At 40.5% G+C, this 27723-nt stretch overlaps 1 protein-coding gene across 1 annotated transcript in view; it reads right to left on the bottom strand.

Moving 5' to 3' along the window:
- The window catches only part of VEGFC (vascular endothelial growth factor C), a 69193-nt gene extending 43346 nt beyond the window's left edge, over positions 1–25847 (bottom strand). Inside the window, exon 1 of the mRNA XM_030948277.1 lies at positions 25627–25847. Coding sequence (XP_030804137.1) covers positions 25627–25770 — 144 coding nt within the window. The 5' untranslated portion in view covers positions 25771–25847. The remainder of the gene's footprint in view (positions 1–25626) is intronic.
- Positions 25848–27723: the final 1876 nt, after the last annotated feature.

The raw sequence follows: 27723 nt of genomic DNA, 5'->3' as shown, positions 1-27723 counted from the left end.
GTGAGCAGAACACACATTGCTTACTACCTTTCCCATTCATGAATTCAGGTCCCTGAATCCATCCCTGCACTGGGTCTATATAAAAATGGATCTATGGTTTAGCTACAACCTCCTGTGTAGGTTGTTCCATGCAGATGTTCACCAGAAGCCAATTCTTTGTGTAAGAGACACTTGATTTACTTGACATGGTTGATTTTAAACCATAATTTCTAATCAGACAAACTGTTTTAAAGTTCTAAAAATTAAAAATATGAATTAATTCCATCAAAACCCACTCAGTACCATATTATAGTTTTAATCTAAAGGAGGGCTATAGAAATCAAATCATCACTTTTTTTTTAATTGCATGACAATTTACAGTAAGAATCTTTCATAATCATGAAGTCATAAAAAAATTGGAACATTTGGCTTTTCAGAAAGAACTTCCCCTACAATAAAGACATTAGCACTGAAGCTTTGACTGAGGTTTAACTGAGCTCAAATATGTTTCTATTTTTAACTACTTAGTTTTAGGGAGAATAAAAAAGAAAATCACTATTGGTCCCACTTTAATACAATTCAATTTTAATTTAAAGCAATTGCTGAAATTTTTTAACCACCCCAAACTCTTAAAGACACAATTTTCAATTATATCTGGAACAGCTCCATATTGAATCTCAACTTTAACTAATTTCTTAATAAATTAAAACATGAAGTTCCAAAGACTAATCTCATTTTCTGCATGCGAAAAATTTTCAAACTCTTATTCTTTCAAGGTGCATACTCCAATACCTGAGCAACAGCTATTTTCCTTTCTATTAATTCTACTCATAAAAACTTACTAGGTTTTAACTATGCAGAAAAAAAAGCTTTGTTGGAAGGAAAAGAAAGTCAGTTAAAATGTGTGATGTAGATCAGTTGTTTGTGGGCATTTCCTTGGCATACATACTAATTTTTAACTAATTCTTGATATCATTGTTTTGACTTTGGAGAAGCTGAAATTTCTTACATAACCCACAATATGGTATGACTGAGATTGTAGGGGCAATGAGCTCTCAGAAGGTTTAAGTTTATAAAGATTTTTTTTCAAATAAAAGTAGAGATATGAGAATTTTAAAGAGCACAAAACACAGTTGGATCAGCTAGCTATCTACAAAAAAAATCTCAACAGAGATCTCAGAAACAAGTATCTGGACAAAAATCTGATAAAATGCATTAACTAAAGCTGGATTCATGAAACACTAATGTTAAATGAATGGCTGCATTAGATACAGCACAATAAGTCCATACTACACCCTGGTTTACTCACTTCTCAGGATATCATCATGGAACAAAGAGTGAAGGAACATAGCTTCATAGCAGAATAGTATTTTTGACTACTACAGCTCCACCTGAGGAAGAAGGAACTTCCAACTCAGCAACCACCTGGAAGCAGAGAAATCTTGGTGCCCTCTAAAGCTTATGAGAGGGATGAACTGAAGCAGAAAAGAACATGGTGAGGGCTCTCCAGTAGTGCCTCAACGTATCTTTTTGGGTTTTTTGAACCCAAAGTTCTTAGAAACCTCTGTAAAGCCCCAAGCTGTTCATTGAGTCATCTATCTCAGCTGAAGTGAAGAAATGTCTGTGAAAACAGAAGTTTAAGAAATGCCTGTGAAAGCAGAAGTTTAAGCTACTGGATGCCCAGGGTGTCTGAAAGTCCTGCTCTAAGAGATGAGAGGTATATCAAGGCAAGATAAAGTGCTTCTTCAACCTACCTTGATAAACAGAAACCTATTCAGACTCATCCTAGTGAGATGCAGGTACAGCAAACCCATGAGTAGGGGATTCTTAAACAAAGAAAATAATGATAAAACCTCCAAACCTCTGCAAATCCAAACAAATAAAAATTAGATCCTTAAAAGATCAGTATTTTTAAATCTGCCTCAATAGAAGCAATGTAGGAAATAAACTTGACCTTTATTATCAAAAAAGGGAACATTTTGTATAAAGTTAAAAAAAAATACAACATATACGTACATTCCACTTCAGGCTGTGCATATCTCAAGTTTCCCAATGCCTTAGTCCATGCAGAGAGAACTTCCAGGGGCTAATTTAGAATTTGCATGGGTTTATCCTTTGAAGCTGTTCCCTCTCCCTGATCTCTCACAACAGCTCTGGGTGACCAAGTTTCTAAGACAGCACATGGCTAAATGCCCATAGATGCTGGACTTTGTTCAAAATGCAATTCAGTTAACAAGCACATTGAAGTCCTCCAGTGGTAAAAACTACTCCTTTGCTCACAAACTTGCAAATCCCTTATTTGCCAGAGATTACTGAGGTTTTTTAGACTGTGGAAAAAAGTTGACACCACTCACTAGAAATTACTCTATATGGCCTTTTAAAGAAAGGACACTAAAAAGAAAACAAGTAGCTTAACATATTTTCATATATCCCTATGTAGCTGTCTGATAACATAAACGTACTTCAATCTTTAACTGGGTCTTTGAAGTAATGGCAAAAGAACTTCTTGGCAGTAATTTTTAATTTTTATAAGACCTTGAAGTACGCACTTTATTCCCACTAAAATAACTATTTATGTGCACTTGGACTAAATCACAGCCTATGAAATCCATTGTCTTTTGCCAACTTCAGAAACTGAATCAAATCCTGAACCTCGTAACTATCAGAGAACTCTTAATCTTCATATACAGAGACATCAGTTCAAAAATATTCAACACAGAAATGTAGCTAGGAAACTCAAAGTGGAGATATAGATATCAAAATTACAACTCCTAGCAGAAAAAACCTGACATTGTCAATTTGCAGTTTGCATAGACAATGCTACATACACAGAGATAAGAATTACACTTCCACATTTATGCTTTTTTTTTTTTTTGGGAACTAGAATTCCAAGCATATACCACAGCAGTTATTCAATACCTGAATATCCAAAGCAGGTCTTCAAACCAGTAGTGACAAACCTGCATAAAGAGCTTATCACTGTCTTGATGGTACCTACCATACATTCAATCCCAGCACTTATGTCAAGTTCAAACAGAAAATGAAGGTAGTTTGTGACAATGTGCAAGTTAACAGCAAATTAGCTACCTACTGAAGGCACTAACAGGTGAAGCACTAACAGTACTAACAGCTGTTACAACACAGAACTGAGTGTGGACAAAATTCTTCAAGAAACACTTTGTAGGGTCTCCCAGAGATGCACCTTGCCCCAGCTATGCCTAGAAATACCCCATTACTATATATATATAATACATATTCTATATATTACATTATATGTTATACCCCAGTTATCTTAAACCGTGGTTCAAGAACAGGTGTCCTCTCAAATTCAAGATACTGCTTTCTAAACTTCCCTTCCCACTGTAATCCTTAACTAAAAGGTTGTTGGAAATTACAGAAGCAAAACAAAAGGAGTTTCTTTGGGTCTCCACTTTCTCTAGCAATTATTATGGCTTTATATATACACATTGAGCAATGCAGCAGTTTTGGGGTTTGTGGTTTTTTGTTTGTTTTCCATAAATAAGAAGAGAATTACACCAACTCTCACTACCATGTCCATGACTTCTCCAAAAAGAGTTTCTTTCTTATTTCAAGTCTCTGGCTGGTGCCCATGCTCCCCAAAGAGGGAATTAGTCTGACCTGGTCTGCCCTTGGTACATGACACTGCAGCTGCATTCACAGGCTGGGAAGGGGACTCAATGGCTCTAAGGAGCATTTTCTTGAGCAGAAGTGTTTCATATGAAGTGCTACAGGTTTTTCTAAGCCTCTTAGAGAGGGAATGAAAGAAGGGGGACAAATGCCCACAGAAGAACTTCCACGCCACCGTTACTGTGGCCTGAAATTTCGAAGCAGCTCTAATTCGCTCAGCAAGCTGCTGCACAGCCTGGTAGAGTCAATTAGAGGTAGAAGACCTTAAAAGACCTTAGAATTAGAAGTAGAGGACCTGGCCATTACCTTACACACACCTGTACTCCTCAGAAGGTGAAAACTAAAAATCCCTCCTAACAGTTTTCTTCTGGCCTACAACAGAAAATGACGTACACCAAAGATGCACCTAACACACTTCTATCACATGCCACACAACACAGCATTCCATCTGGCTATATTTGCAGGGACAACAAAATTAATGGAAGTTGCAAGTGCTTTCTAACCATGCTCAATACCCAAAGGTGTTTCACCACACTTACCTACACCTGCTTACCAGTTTGACACAACAGCATGTCCAAGCATCATTTGCACACATGAAGTTATTTGGGATTCACAAAGGAGGGTCACCAAGGCGAATTTCTCCAGGAAGCTGATCACTTTGGCACACTCTGAAAGCTCGAGTTTTGTGCAAAGTGCAACAGGTGCTTACATCTAAATATCACACTAAGAAGAAGGGGTCAGTGACCACTCTTTATGTACAGTCTGGTACTCTGAATGCTTTCCTTGGAAATGGGTATCTGTTATCCCAGTAAAGTTTCTATCAGAAGTTCAAAACCACCCAGCAAGTGTTAGCAGCTGCCCAGCTATCAGTGCCTTGCTTCACACTGGGCAGCACCCCAGCATCTCAGTGCCAACAGGCCAGCCATGGATACCCTGAGTCACACTGGATCACAGAATCTGGCCCTCAGCAGCTTGTTGCCCCTTTTCCCCACTTTGCCGCCACAAAGATCAGACCCTTGATCTTCTACCCAAAAGTATAGCTAAGAGTAAAGACTTGAGATTTCTACTGAGAATGTTGGCTCCATATTTTGTTTCTTTCTATGTGTGGGTCTGACATAAGTCTGCAGATTGGGACAAAAACGTGGATTGAATTCTGTTTTCAAATAAGTGCAAGCCCAGAGTAACTACTGACCTAATACACTTATTTGGGATATAAAACTGAGTAAATAAAAGAACTCAAGACAAAATAACTCTTAGATTTATAGATTTCACTTCTTTAGTTCATGACTTTTATACTCCTTAAGAGATCAGAACAGCTCCATATTTTTAACATGCAAAGTGTATTTCAGGTCTAGCATGCCCAGTTGAGGAAAAGTGCATTTATATTTAATTATGAAAAAAATTATATTTGTTCTCTAAACACACTGCTTGAAAGCTTTTCTTTTCCTGTTAGCAATATTGCCAAATCTTATTTCCATCTTCAAACAGAACTGTTACTGTTTTACTTAAACTCTTGGAGGCACAATTCAAACTTCCACATATGTTTCCATACAAAGCCCAGCAATGACAAAAAGCTTAAAAAAATTAAATATTTCTTCCAAAGCCAGAAGGGTCATTTGGACTGAGACGCCCAAAATTATTGACTGGATTTGGCTCACTAGAATAATTCCTTCTGCACGTAGCTACAGCTTCCTCCAGTGCTCTTTTTCAGATAATTCAAGATGTAAATAAGGGCAAGCTGGGGCTGCACGAATTACTCACACAGCTTGCTCCCTGTCATAACATTTATGGAAACATCACAGCTCTCCTCTCTTCACATAACTAGAAACAGACAAGCAATGAAGATACCTACTCTGGTTTACTGATCTATGATGGATGAATATACACTCACATAAAAGCAGCATGTGCATTTGTAAGAGGACAATTAGGGACAAGAAGAATATCACCTCCAATCACAAGATGAGATATACAATCACTACAATGAAGTGAGACACCCATGTTAATCCCTGATCAGCATAATAGGGCTGCAATGATGTTTGGATGCATCACTTGAATAAAAGTTCATCTGTAGACATGGAAACTGCCTTACTAATGCCACATGCAGAAGAGGGAAGGGGGGTACAATTCACTGTTGTTCCCTTTTATATGTGTGAGATTCTTATAATGCTGTCTCACTGACAACACTGGAATGTAGAAATTACTTACTGTGGCTTTTGAATCAATCTTCTAGTATTATTTCACATTTAGCCTTCTATGCAACAAGTACATATAATGTTAAATATTAGAAGATAAATCACAGTTTTATTTCAACTATCATGAGTTTAAATTTTCATTATTTTGCTTTGCTGGAATAACGATTTTTCATATTTGAGAGTCGCTGGCATTTTACTGCAGCAGGTAAAAAAGGGTTTTCTATGTGACACAGCAGGTAACAATGACATAGGAAGCACTTCTGCAGCAGTAATGTACATTTGTTTATTGCTCTCCCTATCTTTATAGCTTGTTGTTTTACAGACCATATAAAACACTTGCAATTTATTAGTAAGGCAATTTAAACTAGCATGGTAGGACAGCTGAACCATTCTTCCAATTACAGTTTGCAGGCATTCAAGAATACATTTTCTCCAATGCTTTGTTTCTGTCAATGCATATTAGCAATCATAAATATGAGACTGACAGGGTCAGGATTATCAAGTTGAAAAAAATCAAGGTACTGCACTGGATTTGAGGTAAGAGTTTTCATTCGCTTTAATTTTCACTTTCTTTCTAATGAAATTAAGCAGCCTTTTGCCATAAAAACATGAATGGGAAATATAGGGGACCATATTCAGTTTTCCTCATTTGTCATATTTTCTATGAAATTATCACTTGGAGTACCGAGGCAAGAACTGCACTTCACCTAGAAGTCACCTGGGTCTTATTGCAATCTACTCAAAACAACTTTTTCTATTTAAAGCAGAAAGAGGAACTATATTGCACTTCACAGTTTGGGGAGAATATGACCAAAAAAATCAAGTAACTATAAAACACTTTTGACTCAGATGAATAAGTGTGAGAGAGGTGACTTGGGTCTCACTTCCCCACTCCGAATAAAACTATTAAAGAAGGATGAAGATGAAGCAAGAAAGCAGGAGGAGGAGTGAAAGAGACCCCACTTTTGGCATCTGAGAGCACAGGCAGCTATTTCATTGGCACTGCCACAAGGGCTTCTGCGTTTATCTAAAGGCACATTTGTGGACAGTCACATTTAGATATGAAACAAGTTATAGTCATGCATTTATTTCATGTAGATCAGGGAATACAGATCTGTAAAACTACTTAGAAGTATCTCACTAATAAAAGGAAAGTTACTAACTCAGTGGCTTCTGTCATGCACATCTTGATCATCTTTTACAATATGAAGTGATACAGAACACAATACAATACTTCAAGTGAAAGCAGTCAGTCTTCTACTCACCCACATCAGAGAACATGCACAGTGTGATTTGACTGTATGATGAGCCAGGCAGCTAACAATTACAAACTCTTTTCTAAATAAAGACATGATTTTGGCATGAAAATATGTTTCACCCTAAATATGAACAGTTCTCCTGACAATGCAGATTTGCTGCATTCTACTTCTCTGAGATTCCAACTGTCAACGAGTATACAGTCTTCAAATCTTATGGCAATAAAGTATTAACAAGCATAAGTAAATATCCTGGAGTCCTAACATACACCTAGGTAAGATACACCAAGACTGCAATGAGTATAAGCACAAGGTCCTGAAAAACAGCTTACTGATCTCCAGTTTGAGTCTCTCCTCACCATTTAACAGAGTCAGCATCCTACTTTCAGTTGGAACAGAGCTCATTTCTTCTTAGTAGCTGGTACAGGGTTGTGTTTTGGATTTGGTATGAGATTGACACTGAAAATACACTGTGTTGCTGGGTAGCACTTAGCCTAAGCCAAGGACTTTCCAGCTTCCCTTGCTCTGCCAGCAAACAGGTGCACAAGAGGCTGGGAGGGAGCACAGCCACAACAGCTGACCTGAAGTGGCCAAAAGGATATTCCATACCATCACAAACTATGGGAGAAGCCCATCACTGCTCAAGGATGGGCTGGGCATCAGGCAGCAGGTGGGAAGCAATTGTGTTGTGCATCACTTGTCTCTCTTTGGTTTTAGTCCTCTCTTTCCTTTCCATTAGAATTGTTATTATAATTCAACAATCCAATTATTAAACTGTTCTTATCTCAACCCATGAATTTTACCTTTGTTCTTCCAGATTCTCCTCCCTATCCCACTAGGAGTTGGGGGCAGTGGGGAGTGAGTAGCTGTGTGGTACTTGGCAGCTGGGGTTAAACTATGACAATCAGTATGAAAGTTTTAAGAATTGCTAAAATAGGCAATTTTTTAAAAAAAATCTAAAATTTGGCAGTAAATACCTGTTTTCCAGACTATTTTAATTTTAAATTTGTTTTTGGTTTCTGTATTTTCTAAACTGAAACTGACCTAATGGAAACAAATCCATAAAACTAACAGAGATTAATTAATGAAAAAAAAATTGAGTAATTTTACTTCAGCTATAGCAGAATTGTAATGTGACAGTTTTAAACACACATTTGTATTCTTATTTTCAAGTTATCTAAAGAATCTATGTGTATATATAGATATAGACACATATTGTAAATGTGCATGTGTGTTTGTGTGTCTATACATAAAAGGGTGGGAACAGCATGATTATATTCTATAGCTAGATCTAAACTAAGCAACAGCATCCGGATACAGAACAATACCTTAAAATAAAACTATATGATCTCAGGAAATTCCATACTAAAATTATCTCTCCTTCAATTCCACTGTATTAGCGCTGAATGGGAATCAAGACAACAGCTGGTGCTAGCAGCCAGATGCATTGATCTATAAACAGTTTTATTCTTAAAAAAAATCAAATGTGCTTTAGACACTCTCAGCATAGAGTATGCTATATAGTGCTCCTACTAGCCTTTGTTTCTGCATACATATTACTGGAGCAGTAGGAATAAACTGGATAGCAGTCCAATCTCTTCACTGCTGCTTTGCTTTATCCCTTTCACCTTCTCCTTCAGCTACTTGCTATGTGTAACTCAGCACCAACCAATGGGATTTAAACACCAAGCAGATGTTCAATACTGCAGAAACCTGAGCTTGATCTGAGGACACAAGTTTCATATGCTTCATAAAAATCCCTCAGCAATTTCACCAAAGAGGCTATGGAAAACATGAAATGCAACTGAAAAGTGTTGCTGTAGTTACACAGGATAAATGTGCAAGTGCATGTCTCCCTCATTTAGCCTGTCCATTGAAACGAGGTAACTTTTGAAAACTGAAATTTGTGAATATACCTTGAATCTGTGCTTACCGAGGCCATGCCATGTATTCCTCATAGCTGCCAGTCCCTGTCTTGTAGCTACAACACAAGACCAGACAGCGTGACTCAGCTGCTTAAACTTTGAGCAGTTAAGGCACAATAATCACAGATGTTTTTCAAAGAATGACTACCTCCTTCAAGGCATTTTCTGCTCTAGGGTTATTTTTTCATAGGACATTGCAAAGTGAAAAGACAACAGGCCCTCACAGCTGGGTTAACAGTACCACTGTGATCTAAGTTATTGATCAACAAATGTCCTAGACTATCCCAAAACAACCCCACACCCATTCTTTCTATTCCCAACTGCTTATTCATGCCCTCCCACAAATACTTGTCTCCTGGGTAGACACAGGCACACGTGAAGCCAAGAAGTAAACCAGAATAAAAAAAACCAAAACAGTTCAACCGAGTACTCCTTAACCCTCACACCTCTGCACAGGCAAGCTGCCACTTGGATCACATTCCCAATCCAGGTCCCTACATCTCCCACTATCTCAGGAAGGGACAGTGCAGGTTACAAACCAACAAGTGGGCAATGGAAATAAATACAATTTGGGCTGGCAGCACCAAACGATGCAGGTTCTGGCAGTTCACTTTGGCTGGAACTTCTCCAGTTTGTCCACATGTAAGACCTTGTTTCTAGCTGTTTATTCAAAGGTTTTGACAGACTTTAACCTGAAGCTTGATTTTCCACTGAGGAACTGTCCTAATGTCTGTTTCTTGTCCACATTAATATAGTGCAGCCTCCTCAATGAAGATTTGCAGCACCTTAAATTGACAGCGAGGTATGATATGGAGTGATGAGAAGAGAAAGAAAAAATGGAGGGTGCCACAAGGGCATACTTTTAACATCTCCAGCAAAATTTAGCCAACAAACACGCCTAAACAGCTTATGAATTTCTGTTAGACTTTGGCAGATTGCTCTGCTAAAACACAAAGAGTTATAAGGAGCAATCAGTGTATATTCCCTGCAGCTGCTAAACAAGACCTGCTGTGCAGGCACAGCTTTGGTCTGCAGTGGGTCATGAAGCAACAGCAGTGAGAAGAATAAACTTCAGTGTAAAGAAACCAAAAGGAGAAAAAGGCCCATTTTGCCCTAAGAATAAAATGAGAAAAATAAAGGACACAGGGAGGGAAGAGAGTGGAGTCTGCAGCTGAAACCTGGATCTCAGAGAAGACAATGAGAGAAAGAAGAAAAGAAAGCTGTGATCTGAAGCTAGTGAGGGAGATGGGGAGAGACACACACTCCATGAGGGACATACATTGGTACTAATTTGCTATTTGCTAAAGAAAAAGTGGAAAAGGAATCAAAGGGCCGCGACAAAGGGCCTGGTGTAACCTCATTGCCATTTATTCACATGAGAAAGGGTAATTAAAAATTATGATTATAGGTACAAAGATGGGAAGGGAGAGATCAGATTATTTCACAGTTTGATGAAGAAGAGAAGCAAGGTGTAGAGAAAACACAGTGAGAAACTAGAGACAGATTTAAAACACAGGAACTGCTCAAGAAGCAGGTGAAAGACAGAAGCCTAAAGGACACAAGCCTGATGCCCCCTGTGCTATTTTACTACTTACACAAAGCAGCCCTAAATGAGCAAAAAACACTCAAAGGCGTTAAGACACACAGGCTTCTATCTCTTCAGCTGTATCAGTTTATGCATCAATTCACGGTCCTCAACTTAGGTTCAGCATGTAATTCACAGGCTGCAGTGAGGGAGGTAAGTGGAAGCACTTGGGCTGGTGCTGCTACCCAGTTGCCGATAGGCAGCCCCATTCTGCAGGACTGTAGGCTGTCCTCTAGATTTGGACCATACAGCTGCAGGCATTTTTGTTTATCTTTTCAAAGTCCCTAAATATCAGGTAACTCCAAAGAGTATCAGAAGTACATCAGAAAAAAAGTAAGTTTTTAACACTAGCGTTGTCCAACTTCTGAACACTATTTTTACTGAAGTAGCAAGCTGTAGTGTATTCATACACTTCATACATTTGTGGTTTCCATGCTTGTCAGCACTACCAGATTTATCTTGGCTCTAGTGAAACATACTATTTATGTGGAATGACAGCAAGACATTGATAATAAATCTTCATATCACAGCAAGAGAAAGATTCCCAGACTCCAAACTCATGTCACTGAAAGTCCAAGTACAAAGCAGAAGACAAATAATATTTATATGTCCTTCTGGTAGTTTAGTTATTTCTACAGAAATAATTTTGGACAACTACCTTCGCTCAACATAAATAACCAATGGACAGTCTTGTAAATTGCCAGCGCAACTTTAGCTGCTCATGAACTACATGGAATTTGTTGCAAAAATTAACCTGTTTACAATTACATCATTAACCAGATCCCTTTATCACTACACAGAACACAACCACAGTACTATCTAATCACAGGGAAACCTGAGTTGGAGCTTCATAGTTGTTTCTGAGCCATGTTCTACAGGAAGCACAGCTTAAATTAGCAATCAGCCCAGTATAACCAGCCCTCCACTTCAGTATTGCTTATTCTTATCCTATATGTATGTAAAGAGAAAAAAAGAAACTAAATCAGCAAAATTCGTTTGGCTAATAAGAACCTTATTACCTACAAAGATTAAATGAGAAAGAATTTTATTAGAATAACCTGTTCCCATTGGTAGTCACGGTTCATGAGGATGTGTTTGTGAAACACTGCATCCAGGTACACAACTACTCTTAATTTTGCTACACTGTAAAGCAACATCAGCCACTAGGAGTTATTTGCCTGAAGTACTCATAAGCAAACTGTTGCACAGTTACTGTAAATCCAGCAGAAATCCATGCTGCTACCAAAAGGAGTACTTGCCTCCCCACTACATGCTTCCCAACACATGTAGAGGAAGGAGAAAGAACCAGGAGAACAGGGACGGGCTTCTGGCTGGAGCTCTCTTCTGTCAAATGAAGTACAGCCTTATTTACCATAGCTCACATGCAATACAGTTACTTGTTACTCACAGACACTACCTTCTTCAGCTACCAGGGCTGGACCCAGACAGGTAGGATCAATTACACCTTTCTACTAGCTTTGCTTACAGAGCATAATTCTACTAGAAAATTAATGTATTTCAGACGACTCTAGTAAAAACACTGCAAACTCAGTAAGAAAAAATAATTGAATAATACAACTTGTCCTTCCAAGGTACAGCTCTGTCAGAGCTTGGCATGAAATATAGTGACCTTAAGGAGGGTGGTAGAAACTTCTCAAACTGTGGTGATCTTCACTGACTAGAGTCAGAGAGGTTGTGGGGTTTCCTTCTTTGTTTTATTTCAATCTCCTAGAAGACTTTGAAGCCATTGTTGCAGCCCAGCTAAAGCACTTACATATCAGAGTTTCAGGATGCTGGCTGCAAACTAATTCTGATTTTATGAAAGCAGATGGGAAAATTGTTAAGCAGCAGATTAGAGTAGTTCTGCATTAAATTCAGTTACTTTAATGATTACCAAAATCATTAATTCAATTTTTCTTTCATTCATTAATTCAATTTTTCTTTTAGGATTGCTACTGAAGTATCAGTGCAAGTTTTGTAAGAAAAGCAGTTAATTTCACATCTTAGTAAGACTTTGCATTTACTTTAAATTCTTCAATACTGCACTAACTCAAAGTGAAAAGGAAATTCCAATTCTGATTAAACTAATTAGCTAATGAACACAACCCACTCTGGCTCAGAACAAATAAGTTTTTTTAATAGCTTCCACATTAGGCAGTCTGAAGGTAAAAACACATATGTATACCGATGACAAAAATTTAAGTGTTTACAAGAATACATGTTAAATAGTTTAAGTTAGGGGCTTTATGATAAATCACATACCAGGGTTTTTGAGGAAGGAAAGAACAAAATCAAAGCTAAATACAATTGTAATTGTTTTCACAATTGTAATAAATATGTGCAGAACAATGACAGAAATCAATAGGTTGGCACAAATATGAAAAAAATATTTAGAATTCAAAAATGTTATCACCATCCAGAAGAACTTCAATTTTATTCAATATACGACTTGTTAGATAATATCTCTATTATAACAAAAATTATTTAAACAAATATGCCTCAATGGGACCTTTGTCAGGATGCATAAATTCCTCAAATAAAGCAGAATAGGGTACTTTTCTAGTGAGCAGAAGAAAAATATGTCACAATAGCACAAAGCAGAAAGAACAACCAATGCAAGGATAAAAAAAAATCCTAACCCAAGACAACTTAGTCTTCTTCAGAAGACTACAGACATTTCTGATGGGATAACACTCAATGTCTGCTAAAGTTCACGTTGTATAATCTTTATCTGAAGGGCTTCTCTTAATTCCCTTATCTTCTCCCTCCTCCTAGAAGATGAGAATAGGGAATTAAGGGAAATTTGTGATCCAACTCCACCTCCTTCCTCTAAATACCCTTGCAACTGTTCCTGTACTTTTCTGTGGGTAGGGCTTCAAGAGAAGGAAAGGATCTCCTGGACTGCCCCTGTACTCAGCACTGTGCTACTGTTCATCAAATGGCATTTGGAAGGTGGAATTTCCTACAAAAAATCCATAGTAGGGGGTTTCAGGCACCATAAACACCTCAAAAGAGCTATAGATTTTAATTCTGACCTGGAGGGAAAATATTTCCCCAAGCTGGCAAAGCCACAGGCAGACAGCAACTAAAGACACACCTCAGATATAATAAAGGTCTAAAGATGAAAATAAAATCAGTCTCTTAATTAAGTGGGTGAGAGAAATCTGACAATGCACCCACTGACTCTGACTGGCCAAAATATATGAGCTAATGAAATTTGTATTTGATTGAAATACAGATTAAAATAATTAAATGACACATTTATGTTTCTTCTTTAGTTTGGTCTTCAAAATTTAAGGACATATATCCCAGATCCTCAAATTAAATGCCCTTTTTTTCCTCCCAAGTACTGAAAATAACTTTTGTGCCTGTGTGACACAAGGTTCAAATTATAAATCTTAATAATATTAATCAAAATTAACTATGGAACAAGTCTTTACATATATTGCAAGTCTACAAAACCAAAGAAACTCCACTGCCCCCAAAACAGCACCATCATGGCATGAAGTAGCTCAGAATCTACCAACTGCTAATAGAATCTTCAGTATGAAAACAGACCAAACCCATGGACAAGACATCCTTAAAGAGATACTGAAGAGGCAGAGGGATGTCTTCTAATATCCTCAATCCAACAACTGTGCATGTTAGGTGAGTAGGAGGGAGGGCTCTGGAGAAACTGATTAAGTCCAAATATTCTCCTTAAAAAGAACAGCACACGCTGCTGACACCACAAAGGCCACTGGCAAACCATCAGTTTGCCCCAGTGGGGTATTTCCTATATTCTTATGCTTTAGGCTAGGCTTGACATGCATCTAAAAATTTGCAAGCATGGGCAGGTTTTAAAATTTGCTTGGTCATATGCACTTAATTAGTGCACATAACCAAGCTCTCACAAATCTTGTCTGACAGTAACATCTTATTGTTAGCAAGCATAAACAGTCTTTGCAAAACTGCTGACATATTTCACAGATCACACTAAGACCACATCTCATTTTTAAAGAAAAATCATTAAGGATATTAAATATACAGCTCATGGTTTATAACTCAAAAGATAGCTAGTTCCATTAAATTTCTCACTGTGCACATGTGGCAGGCAGAAAAACACATTAAAACCATAATGAACACAAAAGTCTAAATAATCATACATCATCTTGAAACAGGCCCCTAAGAACAACTTTTATGTGAATTTTGAGGAAGTAGTAATAACTATGAAATGCCTTCCCCCATCCTGTTCTTCAATATAAATATGGGTAGTTCTTTAAAGGAGGCATTTTAATCATACTCATGTCTGACACGTTACAAAATACTGGCATATCAAGACACACTTTTAAAACAAATACACAAGTGGAATTATTATGAAAGAGAACAGAACATCAATGTGTCCCTACACACATCTGTTGTGTCCCACATATGGAATCTTGTGTGCACTCCTGGCTTCCCCCTCTCCTTGTTCTGCAGTCTTAGAGAGAATTAAGAAGGCATGAATTCTGGTGATCAAAGGTAAAGAACAGTTTCATTTCAAAAAGCAGGTTAAATAAGTGAAAGATCTTTAGCCTGAAAAAGAACAGTGGAGAAGGGAACTCAATAAAACCATAATAGGCATGTACAGAAATGCCCCCTGCCTTGTTCAGAGGAGGGACTCTGGAAGTTTCATATTTAATCAGCAGGTGTCAGAACCAATCCTTTTGCTTGTCTTGAGCCTTTGTTTGGTTGTTTTTAAATTTACTATTATGTTTAGTAAACAGAACACGCACTTAAAGGCATACTCGTTGATACAGAGAAGCATTGATGTGAAAAGCTTCTGTGGGCTCAATGAACACCTAGAGGAAAGTCAACTGAAAGCCATTAAAGCCAACGAAATAACACACACCCCATCATTTAAGGCAAGGAAGTTCACAAGCTGCAGCCAACAGCCTGTCAGCATGCAGTGACACTTTCCATTTCTTTGCTCAGAAGGAGGTTGTCAAGCAGATCCTGTAATTTGGCAAGGCTTTGGATGGTAAGGGCATAAAAAAAAAAGAAAAGAAGGCCAGCCAAAAACTAAGAGGTACTGAAAGACCAGAAGAATGCCTGCAGCCAGGTGCATGTTGCCATGGCTGCCCTTTCACAAACACGATGAGTCTGGGGATGCTGCAAATGTCTGCTGCTGAGTCTTCTAACTGAAGTCCCCAGCTGGCCAAGGAGTGAGCAGCAGGTACATGCTGACACACCAGGTATTTCTCCTGAATGTGGTCTGTGGGATGCAAAGGTAGAAGAAAAAAGTAGAATAGAAATTTCCCAAGCCATTTCCATGAGGTGGCTTGAGGACAAATCAGCTGGATGTTGTGCATCAAGCTCCCTACAGGTGAATCAATCAGGGCAGCTCACACAATCAAGGATAAAAAAAGGAACTTTTGGGGGCAGGACTCACTGGGTACTGTCTTCTTGCAGGAATAGACATGGCCATGGCTAAAAGGCAGCCTTCACCTGGAAGGAACTGGGGAGAAGGGTGTGCCAGGGGGAAGATGTGACAGATCATTCCTCATCAAGTACTGCATGTGAGGTTTCCAAGATCACCCTCCAATCATCCTCTGCCACATCAGTGGGGCACAATGTGCAAGTTCAGTGGCTATGCAGCATGGGCTCTGCAATGAGATCACTGAGAATGGCACATGGGGCAAATCAGGCATTTTGCCCGACCAGCTACGGATACTCTTCTACTCTTATGTGACTTCAATACTCCATATGTACAGCATAAGCCAACTAATCATGGGGTAAAGCAGCAACTTACAGGCTCAAAGTAAAAACAGATCATCCATCTGTCACATGAGATGAGGATTTGAAAATTTCATTAATTTTCTGAAACTGCTAGCTAAGTTATCCAAAGAGTTTATTACTACAAAGAGCCTTTTTATACTGTTAATCCAGATTAGTAGTGACTGTTCAATTTAGAGTTTGCCTAAATCTTTAGTTCTACCTGATGCAATAGAACAGCCTAATTCTTCCTTCCTTTGAAGCATGGCCCTGCCCTCTGAAAATTCTTCTCAGCTCCTTTCCCTACTTCCTGTTCCAAATTCATGGTTCATTGTGCTTTTACTGCTTTACAGCCCATCCACAGACATTTCAAAAAGGAACATACTTCAGAGCTCCTCTACAGATTTTTACTCCTTTATTTGTTTTTAGTGATTTGATCACCTGCTGGCCCAGCCACATGGAGAAAAAAAAATCATTAATCTTAAAAATCTTCATAACTTTCATAACTAACACTCAGAGAGAAATCAGCAGCTCTTCTTGGATAAGAAAAATAAAAGTTTTATCGCAAAACACTTTACAACTCTTAGTTGTACAGGCTGCTTTTCATCTGACTTGGACACCGCAACGTTGGAGAGAACCATAACTGTAGGCAGCCCTTCATCAACCAGTTTGCCACTCTGAGGTGGTCTGATCTCAGTCTGAGTCCAGCTGTTAATTTAAACTACCTCCCTCAGCACACAAACATTGTCCCCTCTTGGGAGGGGTTCATTCTCACGTGTCCAGTGCTATTGACATGGCATTCCTGGCAGCTGGAACCAATTGCGCGGAGGTAGCCAGGAGCTGCCCACCTGCTGGGCTCTGCTCAGCCACAAAAGCAGCCCAGACCACTCCAAACCCCGCACTCAAAAAAGTTCCCATACCTCAGAGTGTGCCTGGGAACACAAGGCAGAAAGCACAAACTCAGCAACACTGACACTCCAGCAAGCAAGGAAACCCTCAGAGAATTTGATTTTGAGCCTCTTGTTTCTGTTGTCTGGCAGTTTAGATGAAATTAAACTTTACAAAGGAGACATGCCAATATTGGGCATTACATATTGGGCATTACATCTGTGGGATTTTTGCAGCTATTAATGCTCTCCTGAAATTTGTGCCCTGTGGGCTGCTCAACACAATTCTTGGTATTTTTAAATGAACCAACATTTTGCACTTCTCTAACCAGCCAGAAAAACATCCCACTGGAAAGTCAAAGTAATTGTCCTTCCCAGAAAAATAAATTCTCCATATTTACTGATTCTACTATGCAATCCTGCTTATCAACAAGATAGTCTCATTTCCTCCAAATCACAGAATATTTCAGTACTAACGAACTAAAGGAGGTAAAATTAGAAAATATCCTTGTGGCAAAGAGATATTGAATGCTTAATATGAAAAAATTGACATTTGTAAGTCAAATGAAACAAAGTAAATTGTTGTATTTGTACTGCAGCAGCACTCTGCCCATTATGCAAGATGTGCTGGAGAGTGGGTGGGGTGAAGAGGAAGTCCTAGGCTTTGTTTTAATTTGGAAACATCTGTCCCTAGGGAAGGGACAAACGTCAATAAGGCATCAACTCATAAGTTTATTTTGTATTTTCCTTCCACAGTTAATTGCACTGCTGATCTAACCATAATAGTATATTTTTTATAGAATTGCTACTTACCTCCACCAAGACTCTTGATTATTATTACTTTTACAGGCAACTTACGTTTCTGTCAAGTTTACCTGTGGGTAGTTACAAACAGGTAGAACTGGACTGATTGAAGTTCCCTATTTCTAAGAAGAAATAGGAGTGGTGCATTCTAAGTAATAGTGAGTGTGCAATTAAGCAGAGATTCTTTCCTCAGCACCACATGAAATAAAGTATTATCCTTTTAGGGGTACAAAATACAAGCACTGTCTGTGACTTTCAGTGAAAGCTTCTATTATGGTATCCCCATAGTCTCCACCTCACAGCAGTCACAAAGCTGTCACATATTGTGCAGCACCTCACAGCTGTTAGTCAAGAAGAATGACAGGTCAGGACTGGTAAATTCACAGGGCTCCAAAGGCAACATTAAAAAAAATAGATTATTTAGAAAACCAACAAAACAAACAAGAACACCAAAAAAAACACCAAAACCCTCTCAGAATTACTTCCAGAGCTTGAGGTAAGAAATGCTTTCCCTTCTTTTTTTTTCTTAGGAAACAAAGAAAACCAAAGAGACTTTTCCTTAAGCAGACTGGAGAGTTTACCCACCAGCTGTAACTTTCCCTCTCTCCCTCTGAAACAAATACACCCATTAAACAAACTAACTAGCCCTCCAAACATTTGATTGTCTACACAAACATGAGTAAGTCAAGAGCAGATAAGGTGTAAAGCTTCACTTGGCCAGTTTTTCTCTTGGCTCTAAATATTGTAACTGATGCCACAAGTACATTCTGGACAGCTGGAGCAGTTCACCACAAATGCATTTGGCCAGCTGAATTTGGCAGTTGAATTAAGTTGAAGGACAACAACAGTAGTTTTGCTTCTTTTAAACAATCTCAAATAGAATAGAATATTTCAGTTGGAAGACACCTACACCAATCACCAAGTCCATCTGCCTGACCACTTCAGGGCTGACCAAAAGCTAGAGCATGTTGTTACAGGAATTGTCTAAATGTCTCCAAAACATTGACAGGCTCAGGGCATCAACCACCTCTTCAAGAAGATTGTTCCAGTGTTTGATCATCCTCTCAGTAAAGAAATGCTTCCTAATGTCCAGTCTAAACCTCCACTGGTGCAGTTTAACTACTCCCACACATCCAACCACTGCACCTGAGGGGCAAGAGATCAGCACCTCTCTCTCAACTTCCTCTCCCCAGAAAGCTGAGAGAGCAGGGAGGTCACTCCTCAGACTCCTTCTCTCCAAGCTAGATGGCCAGAGTCCTCAGCTGCTCTTCACAGGACATCCCCTTCATCCTTGTCACCAGCTTTGTTGCCCTCTGGCTGTATCCAAGGACCTTCACATCCTTGAATTCTGGGGCTCAGAACCGCACACAGAACTCAGGGTGAGGCCACAGCAATGCAGGAGACCAGGGTATCTACTGTTCCTAAAAATCTTTAGAAATATTAGAAGTTTCCACACACGCTTGTGGGGTGTTGGGGCACTTAATATGGGTCATCTTCAGGGAAAAGTATTAGGAAATAGCCAATTGTTGCATCTGTTCTCAGAAGCTATCCCTTCTGCTTGATTCCTCTCTCTTCTCTCTTTCTCAACAGAGCATAACTATTGAGTAAGCAAAGTCAAAGAATTAAACTATATCATTGTGTAAAGGATTTTGTTCTTCACAATTCCTGAAATTACTTAGTGCTTTCTCAGTGCTGTCACAAGAAGGTAGGAGAAGTAACACAGGTGATATCACACTTGACACCAGACAGAAATACATGTGTCATTTGCTCCCCAGCAGCCTTCTGGCATCTTCTTCCAAGAACTTTCCAATTCTTTGCCAGATTTTTCCCTTGTCCAGGATAAAAAGTCCTGCTCAATTCAGTAAGGAGCAAGATATAAAATGTCTTCAACAGTTTTTAAGCTGCTTTCTGAAGGTCAAGCTATCAGAAAATTGTCAGTGAGTCGGTAAAGTCATTATGTGAACAGTATGGAGTAATACAGAGTTAGGGTGACAGCAGTGTCAGGTAACTCATGTCATTAACTTCCCCAAGCACTCTTCATTGAAGTTAACCATAAAAAAGTTCCCAAAAGTTAGCTGCAGAGGACATATGGCCTTAGTAACTACATGAAGAATGATTACATGCTCATCTACACTCAGTAAAGACTACAATACAGTCAAAATACAACAAATGCTATGATTTTTTTCCTTTCCTTATCAGAAGTTTTCCCCCATGGTTTCTCCTCCTTCCCCAAAGAACACCATTTCTCTTGATTCCTTTGCTAAAAAGGAGCTTCTTACTAGAATATCTATTCCTTCCACTGACAACTGCGGTCTCTAAATACTTGTAAGAAGTTATAGCTATCTTAGACAAGCCAGAAAATGTCAAAAGAAAAAACCCATCAAACTACTGCAGAGTTAAAGGGACTGATTTATGAAGATTACGATGGAAGAACAGAAGAAAAAATTACTTACAGCATAGCTATTTCCTAACTAAAGTCTGAAATACAACAAAGAGGGAGAGCAACAAAAATATTGTCACCAAAAGAACTTGTGGAGCAGATAAACACAAAACAAGACAAAAAGTTGACAAATTCAACAAACAATCATCCACGCTCCCGTAAGTTATCAATGTTTTAAATTAAAATTCTGGTGCAATTTATGCAGCCATTAGTTTCTTTGAAGTAGATAACACATTTACATGGAGGGGAATTTGGTATTACATTATCACTCTGACTAGAACCAAGGTGAAATTTAAAAAGTAATAAACATTTATAATAGATAGGGAAAACAATCATACCCATACTACTTACTAATCAAAACTTAGTACTTTACCAAACAAAACTCCTAAGAAGCAACTTAGTCTTTAAAAGAACTTGCAACTTTCAGGGACAATCTTGCTTGGAATTTCTTATAACTCATTCTACAAACAGCTGTAACACATTTTTTTTACATTAAACAGGATATTACATTTGATAGGAAACCAGTGTGACTTTAGTTGGATTCCCTTTTTTTTCCAAGGATTTTTTTTTCCATGAATCACTGACCACATTTAAAACAGCAGCAGCAGAAGGCTCTCAACAGATTTCTATCCTGGATGCAGGGTATCAGTGGGAGATTATTTTTACCATCACCCTCAGCTACAACAGTCTGAAGTCTAAGTCCTGGTTTATTTTTACTAAAATAAGTGGATACACACCGTTGAAAAACAGGCAAGGCTTTGAATACACACAACCTAAGTGAGCATAAAAATAATACTTTTGATGAGATGCTTCTGTATGCCTCTAAACACTGCAGTTAAAATGACCTCCACAGCTTTTTTATAACTTTCATAAATGCATGGGATTGCTGCTGACAAACAGCTGAAGTCCCTCCCAGGCACACCAGTGTGCTTACACTAGACAGGAATGCTCTCCAAGAACTAGAAAGTGCAGTGAGCTCCTTGAGCTTAGTACTGTACTTTAGTCACACAAAAGGCCAGACACAAGTTTAATATCTATGTTTGCAGAAGCATTGTTTAGTCTTTAAAATAATTACTACTACCAATGTGCATCCCGTTGCATCTGCTACAAATAACGGTTCTAAAAAAAACCAGCATATTTTTGTGTTCATGTGTCTGAAAAGAGAGTGGCTACACACATACAAGAAAATTTGCAGCAGACTAAACAGCAGCAGCAGGAAAAAATCTTCTCCCTACATGCTCTACATAGCATTGCTTAAGTACAGGGAGTGAGGTGTGTGCATGTTTTCAGAACAGACCAGGCAGCCTCATCTCACCTGTGCATGAACACGGAGTAAAGCACTTGGTAAACTAACGGGTGACCATGAAACTGATGGGTCTGAGATTGTGCCAGAGAGATACAGTGACAGCAGGAAAGCCAGGAAACTGACACGCTGCTTTCCCTCACACTCCCACTAACTAACAGTACTTAAACTCTGGTAGCTGTCAATGAGCAGCACTGTATGATTAGGTCAGATTTGAAATAATTTTATAATAATCAAATTTAAAAGGTATATCTCAGGTAGCATCCAAGAAAAATGTAGCTCAAGTAAGCGCATGCATTTACATTGCGCTAAATCACAGAATCACAGCACAAACTGCTCTGTACTTTACTGCTGTCTCTGTACAGAGGCCACAGTGAAATTTTCACGGATATGCTTTACAACAGGTAAATACATTTTCATTTGCTATTCCCATTCTAATACAAAACTAAAAATTTTTGCATAAATATAGTTTTAAACCTTTTCAAACTACATGGGACAATTGACCAATATTGCTTTTGCACAGTCACATAATTCTAAAGATTATGCACCAAAATGATGGTGCAGCTATGGCAAACCCTGCCAGCTGTGTAGTTTCTTTCCAGGTATTGTTACCAAAATAACCTATTTCTGCTATTGTTACCTCATCGCCATTAATGAAGTCTAGGTCTAGGTACATGTACTGCCACACCTTTATTTCAATGACCTAAGAAGTTTAATTCCTGCACAGAATACCCACGTAGTTCCTTCAGTTCATTTTTAAACTTTCAGCAAACAAACAATAAGGCATTACTTATTTCTTTAAAATAATACTCTCCCAGGTAGATGGTTTATACTCACCCCACATGCCTTATACAAAATTACCTAAAGAACACAAGCAGGGACTAAACACATTATAGAAACACTCAAAGACAGTACAAGGAGCTAAAGTTGCAAAAGAGCTCACCCTCCCCTTGCTGCAGCTGCTCCGAGCATCCCTGCGGGGCGGCGGGTCCCTGCCAAACCCGTGAAATCCGGGGCAGGAGGGCTGATTCCCCCGGGCCCGCCCGGAGCAGAGCGCTGACTGAAGGACCAGGCTGCTCTCCACACCCGGCTGCTCTCCACACCGAGCCACCCAGGCGGAGAGAGGGGCCAGGGCCAGGGCCGCCCTGCCGCTGCCCCACCGGGACGGGCGGGTGCGGCTGCCAGGGGGTCAGCTCCTCGGGACAGCCCCCTGTGCTGCAGGAAATCCGCAAGAGGTGATTTACGGGCTCGTTCTCATCCCACTGAGCTGACAGTTCAGCTGGAAAGTATTAATCTGGGCCCTGAAAGCTTGTTAAATAAGGAACCTTACCCTTAGGCTGAAAAAAAAAAATAAAGTAGGGGTGGGGGGTAGGAGTGGAGAGGGATGAGGTAGTGTTGCACAAGCTTATCAGGGCCCACTTGCTGCAGAACATGCCCTTGCAAGAGCTGTGTATGAAGAACTACTACTATTTATATCTGTAACACTTCCAAGTTGCTGCAAATCTCTAGACAAGTTTAATACGTGAAAATTACCTGCTTAAAAACACAATACCCCTATTTTCTGGCCAGCTTTTCTTCCTATGTTGGAGGAGCCTCAACTTCATTCACACTTTTTAAAGCGCTTTCTAAAGCTAAAGCTCTTAAAATAGGAGTGAAGAGAAATAAATGTATTGTACGAAGAGCTGACCCAATGGCCTGTATGACCTGCACTTAGGCATCAGTTTAACATGCAGCAGCATGGCATCTTGATGGGAAGTAAAAACATAACATCTGTGAACTTCCTTGAAGTTAACAAAGTTCAAGCAGTTGGCTTTATACTGACAATACAATTATATTTTCCTTGAAACAATTATTTGCAGTTTACTTATTTAATCCTTTCATGATTACCTAAGATACTCATCTCAACATTCACAGAAACAAATACGTGCTGTATTCACTCACTCAAACAGTTCCAGCAAAAGCAACAAACTCATAACTAAAGGCTTCCAACACGACAAAGTCTGTTGGATCCAGAATCTTTCTCTACTTACTACTCAGCAGTAGTCAGGCACAAAAACGTTTTCCTATTAACGTAATCGCTTAACACATGCTATCCCACTCTCCTTGGTCTCTTGACCTTTCCTTCCTTTGCTTTGCTGACAGTTCCTCTTTTTCCAGGGAGCACTTGCACTTATACACAATGCACTGCAGCGGCAGCTCCCAAAGACTTCGAGGTTTCTTCAAGAAACAGAGTAACTTTCCACACGGTATGCTGGGAACACAAAAGCATCACTGAGGAGAGTACGTTCACTATCAGCTGTTCTACCTCAGCAGTCTAAGTACACAAGGTGTGTGCTGTGCTTCAGTCTGGAGTCTCTACCTTTTCAGCATAAGCTATTCCAAGGCTTTACAACTCAAATGCCAGTTTCACCCAGTAAATAACTGACTTACAGTCATGGGTTGGAAGGAGTTGAGGTATTTTTACCCTCCACTAAGTTTTGACATTCTTTTTATCCTTTTTAATTTTTATAAATAATCTAAGTGGTAAGAGTGGCTAACTGAATTGATTTCGTGTTCCTACTTTAAAATACTAAAGTGTGAAAAACACTTTATACACTTTTAAGCAAGATGATCACTGATAGCGTTATTAGCACTCGGAATATTGCAATGTAAGCATTCAACTGTAGTTAAAATACTTTGAGACTACAGTATAATCAGTAAACTTTTCCATGCAGATTTGAAAAGCATGAAAGTATGACTTCTGTATACAATGTACGGTGTACAACAGTTTGCATACCTGAAGTGCAGCTAATGTGTACTATCAAAACTTGATTTCCTAGGTAGTTACACTAAAATCTCCCAGACTTTTAATCAGTAAAGCAAAGAGTGTAGGGGGAGAAAAAAATCAGAATATTAGTTTAAATTTCAATCCACACAACTCCCTCCCTGCCCCATACTGAAATGAATAATGAATGAGCTAGGTCATGATTGCTTTCAACAAGTATGTCAGAAATCTTCAAAACAATGAGATGAGGGTAAGACAGACATCAAAGGTCTCCCTAACAATGCCACATGCTTATACAACCACATACTATGCATCTTTTTTATGCATCAGCATACCAGGAACTGCACTAACCACAAGTACCAAAGGTACTTGAGTTTTATGTTACGAAACTTAATATGCAAACAAAAATTAACCGAGAATTTTAAGTATTTGTGACTGGAATCCGAGAATTTAAGCCCAACCTTCACCATGAGTCTGGGCAGAACTAAGGTTTTCAGACCGGAGCGTCACCTTACACCTCCCGTCAACCGTGTCACACAGCAGCAGCTCACCCAAAGCGTCAGTAACTCCAAGAGACTTCTCAACAAATGGAAAGTCTAGGGTTTTGCTGTCATCGTCCTCCCACGCCTCCCGGGCCGCTCCGTTCTTGCGCCCAGCTGCTCCCCGGAGCGCTGCTCAGCCCGCCCCCCGTCCCCCCGCGCTGCCCAGCGCAGGACCCCGCTCGGAGGCGCCTGCGGGGCGCGCCCCAGCTTCAGGGCCGGCATCAGCCGCAGCCCCAGGGCCGCTGCTCCGGCCGGGATCGGGATCGCTCCCCGGCGGGCAGTCCCCGCTGCACGGCAGGAGCGCAGCCCGCGGGCTGCCCTCCGCTCATCAGGTGTTTCGCGTCCCTCTGTAAACGCAGCTGTTCCCCGTGCAGCCCGCCCTCCAGCATCCCCGAAAATTCAGACGCTTTTAAAAATATTCCTTCCCCCACTTTTAAGGAACTCCCCCACACTTCAAAAGGCTTCTCCCACATCTTCTCCTTGGTGGAATTCCCAAGCCGTCCGTTCAAAGGGACTCGCAGCCTCATGCCCAGAGGAACTGGCATCTACAGCGGGGGCACGGGCTTACCTTTGCCTCCCCCGCGTCGGGCTCCTCCTCGTAGTAGCCCTGGCCGGACTCGTAGGCGGCGGCAGCGGCCGGCTGCCGGGGTCCCAGGAGCACGGCGCCCGCAGCCAGGCAGCAGCTCAGGGAGAGCACCTCCAGCAAGTGCATGGCGCACGGATGGCAGAGCGGGCGCGGAGCGGGGCAGTCGGAGGAATGCGGCCGAAATTATGAGGCTCCTTCTTTTCCTCTCCCCCCGTTCTTTCGCTGTCCTCTCCCCCCTCCCTCCCCTCGCAATATCCAAGGCAGTAAAATCCGTGGGATGGAGAAGATGCGGTAGCAGCAGCTTCTATGCGCCTGCAGGGGAGTTCCCAACTTTCCCAGCCGCTTTGCAAATTCTCACCAAAGTTATCCAGAGTTTGCCAGGTAAAAAACCCACCAGGAAACCGGACATCCGAGGCTGCGCTCACTCAGGAGCAGGGGAGGTGGAAAGCGCAGAGAGGAGGAGGAGGAGGAGGAGGGAAGGGAAGGAGGGAGAGAGAGAGCGAGCCAGGGAGCAGCAGAGCGGGACCGAGCGGCCGGTCGCAGCCGGGGAGATCCCTTCCTTCGGGCGGGTCGGGCCGGGGGCTCCGTGCCGAGGGGCCCCGCCGGGCTCTGCTGCGCTGGGCTGTGCGGACGGCTGTCAGCGCGGCCGGGGGGTGCGCGGCGCCCGGGGCTGCGCGGCGGCGGCGGCCGCGCATGGCGAAAGCGCCCTCTGCCTGCGCCTCTGCGCGCCGAGAGGGGCCGGCGGCCGCCTTCCTCCTCCTCCTCCTCCTCCTCTGCCTCCGCCTCCTCCCGCCGCCGGCGGCCGCTGGCGCCCCGGGGAGCGGAGGCCCCGCAGCGCGGGCAGGAGGCCGCCCGGGGAGCAGCGCGGCTCTGCCGGGAAGGGGAGGCGAGCGCGGCCGGTCCCGCACAGCTGGGCTCGTCCAGCCACGAGCTCCGGCTCCGCCAAGATGAAGCCCGCGGCAGGTCCCAGCCCCGAGGAAAAAGGGACGTGCCCGGCTGGTTTAATTTGGCTCGGAAGCCAAGGGGTGAAGTTCGGTAAAACTCACACAGAGAAATCATCCAAGAAAATTTTTGTGAATCGTAATCAGTTACTTGTTGAGCAGTGTTGGCAGCTTCACTTAAGACAGTATGGAGCTAGTTTTGGCTGCAGCATAAAGGATTTTGCCGTGTCAGAAACAGTAATCCAAAGAGCACCATAATTATTTGTAGCCTTCCTATCAATGGCATTTTGAAGCCGTCTTCGATGAGAAGTAACACCCCATTCAGAGCCCTAAATAAAACTGAGCATAGATCCTGTATTCTGGTTACCCTGTGATTAAAAGTTTAAAAAGAAAGTATATTGCTGTCAAAGTAACACTCTACTGCCTGCTCAAATCTCAGCTACACAAAAGGAAAATGTTATATTCCTTATACTCTTATTTTTTGCTTGATTATTGACCCTTGTGTAAATATTTAAAAAGCTTTTAGTTTGTTTTCTGCATCACTTGTGTACATCTTTTGGTAATTAGACTGTATGGGAACCAACTGTGTTGGCAGATCCCTGACTGCCTTGACTAGATGCTGGCAGTCTGCTCATGTTACACTGCTCTTATTCTTTGGGAATCCCATTATGTTATTATTTTGGGAGTGACATTTTGGGAGTTATACATAAAGGTGTCTCTGAGAGGCTCTCAGGTACTTCCTGGGTTTTTTTTAATTTATTTGTTATCATTTCCAAGATGGTATTTCAACATGCTGCTACACAAATATTTTTATGCTAGAAAGTAATCACTTCATTTGCAATCAGAATGAAATCTAAAGTTTAAATAGGGCTATATTTTAAGAGGTTGTATAGTCATTAGAAAATTTTTGAAGCACTAACGTTTTTCTAAATACTTTCAAGATAGAGTAAAGCAATGAAATAAATACAGGGGTAGAAGTTAAGCAGAACAGCTATGAAGATACAAAATAGCATTCATAAATTAAAAAGACCATTGTTCTTCACTGGATCCTTACAGCGCTTCAGATCAAAGCATAGGATTAAAGCCCAAAGAGACCATCGTCCTGGATGTAAAATCCATCTAAATAGAAATACAGCAT

This window comes from Camarhynchus parvulus, chromosome 4 (assembly GCF_901933205.1).
Source record: "Camarhynchus parvulus chromosome 4, STF_HiC, whole genome shotgun sequence".
NCBI lineage: Eukaryota > Metazoa > Chordata > Aves > Passeriformes > Thraupidae > Camarhynchus > Camarhynchus parvulus.
The sequence above is the reverse complement of the archived record's forward strand: the minus strand, read 5'-3'. Positions and strand labels throughout refer to the sequence as shown.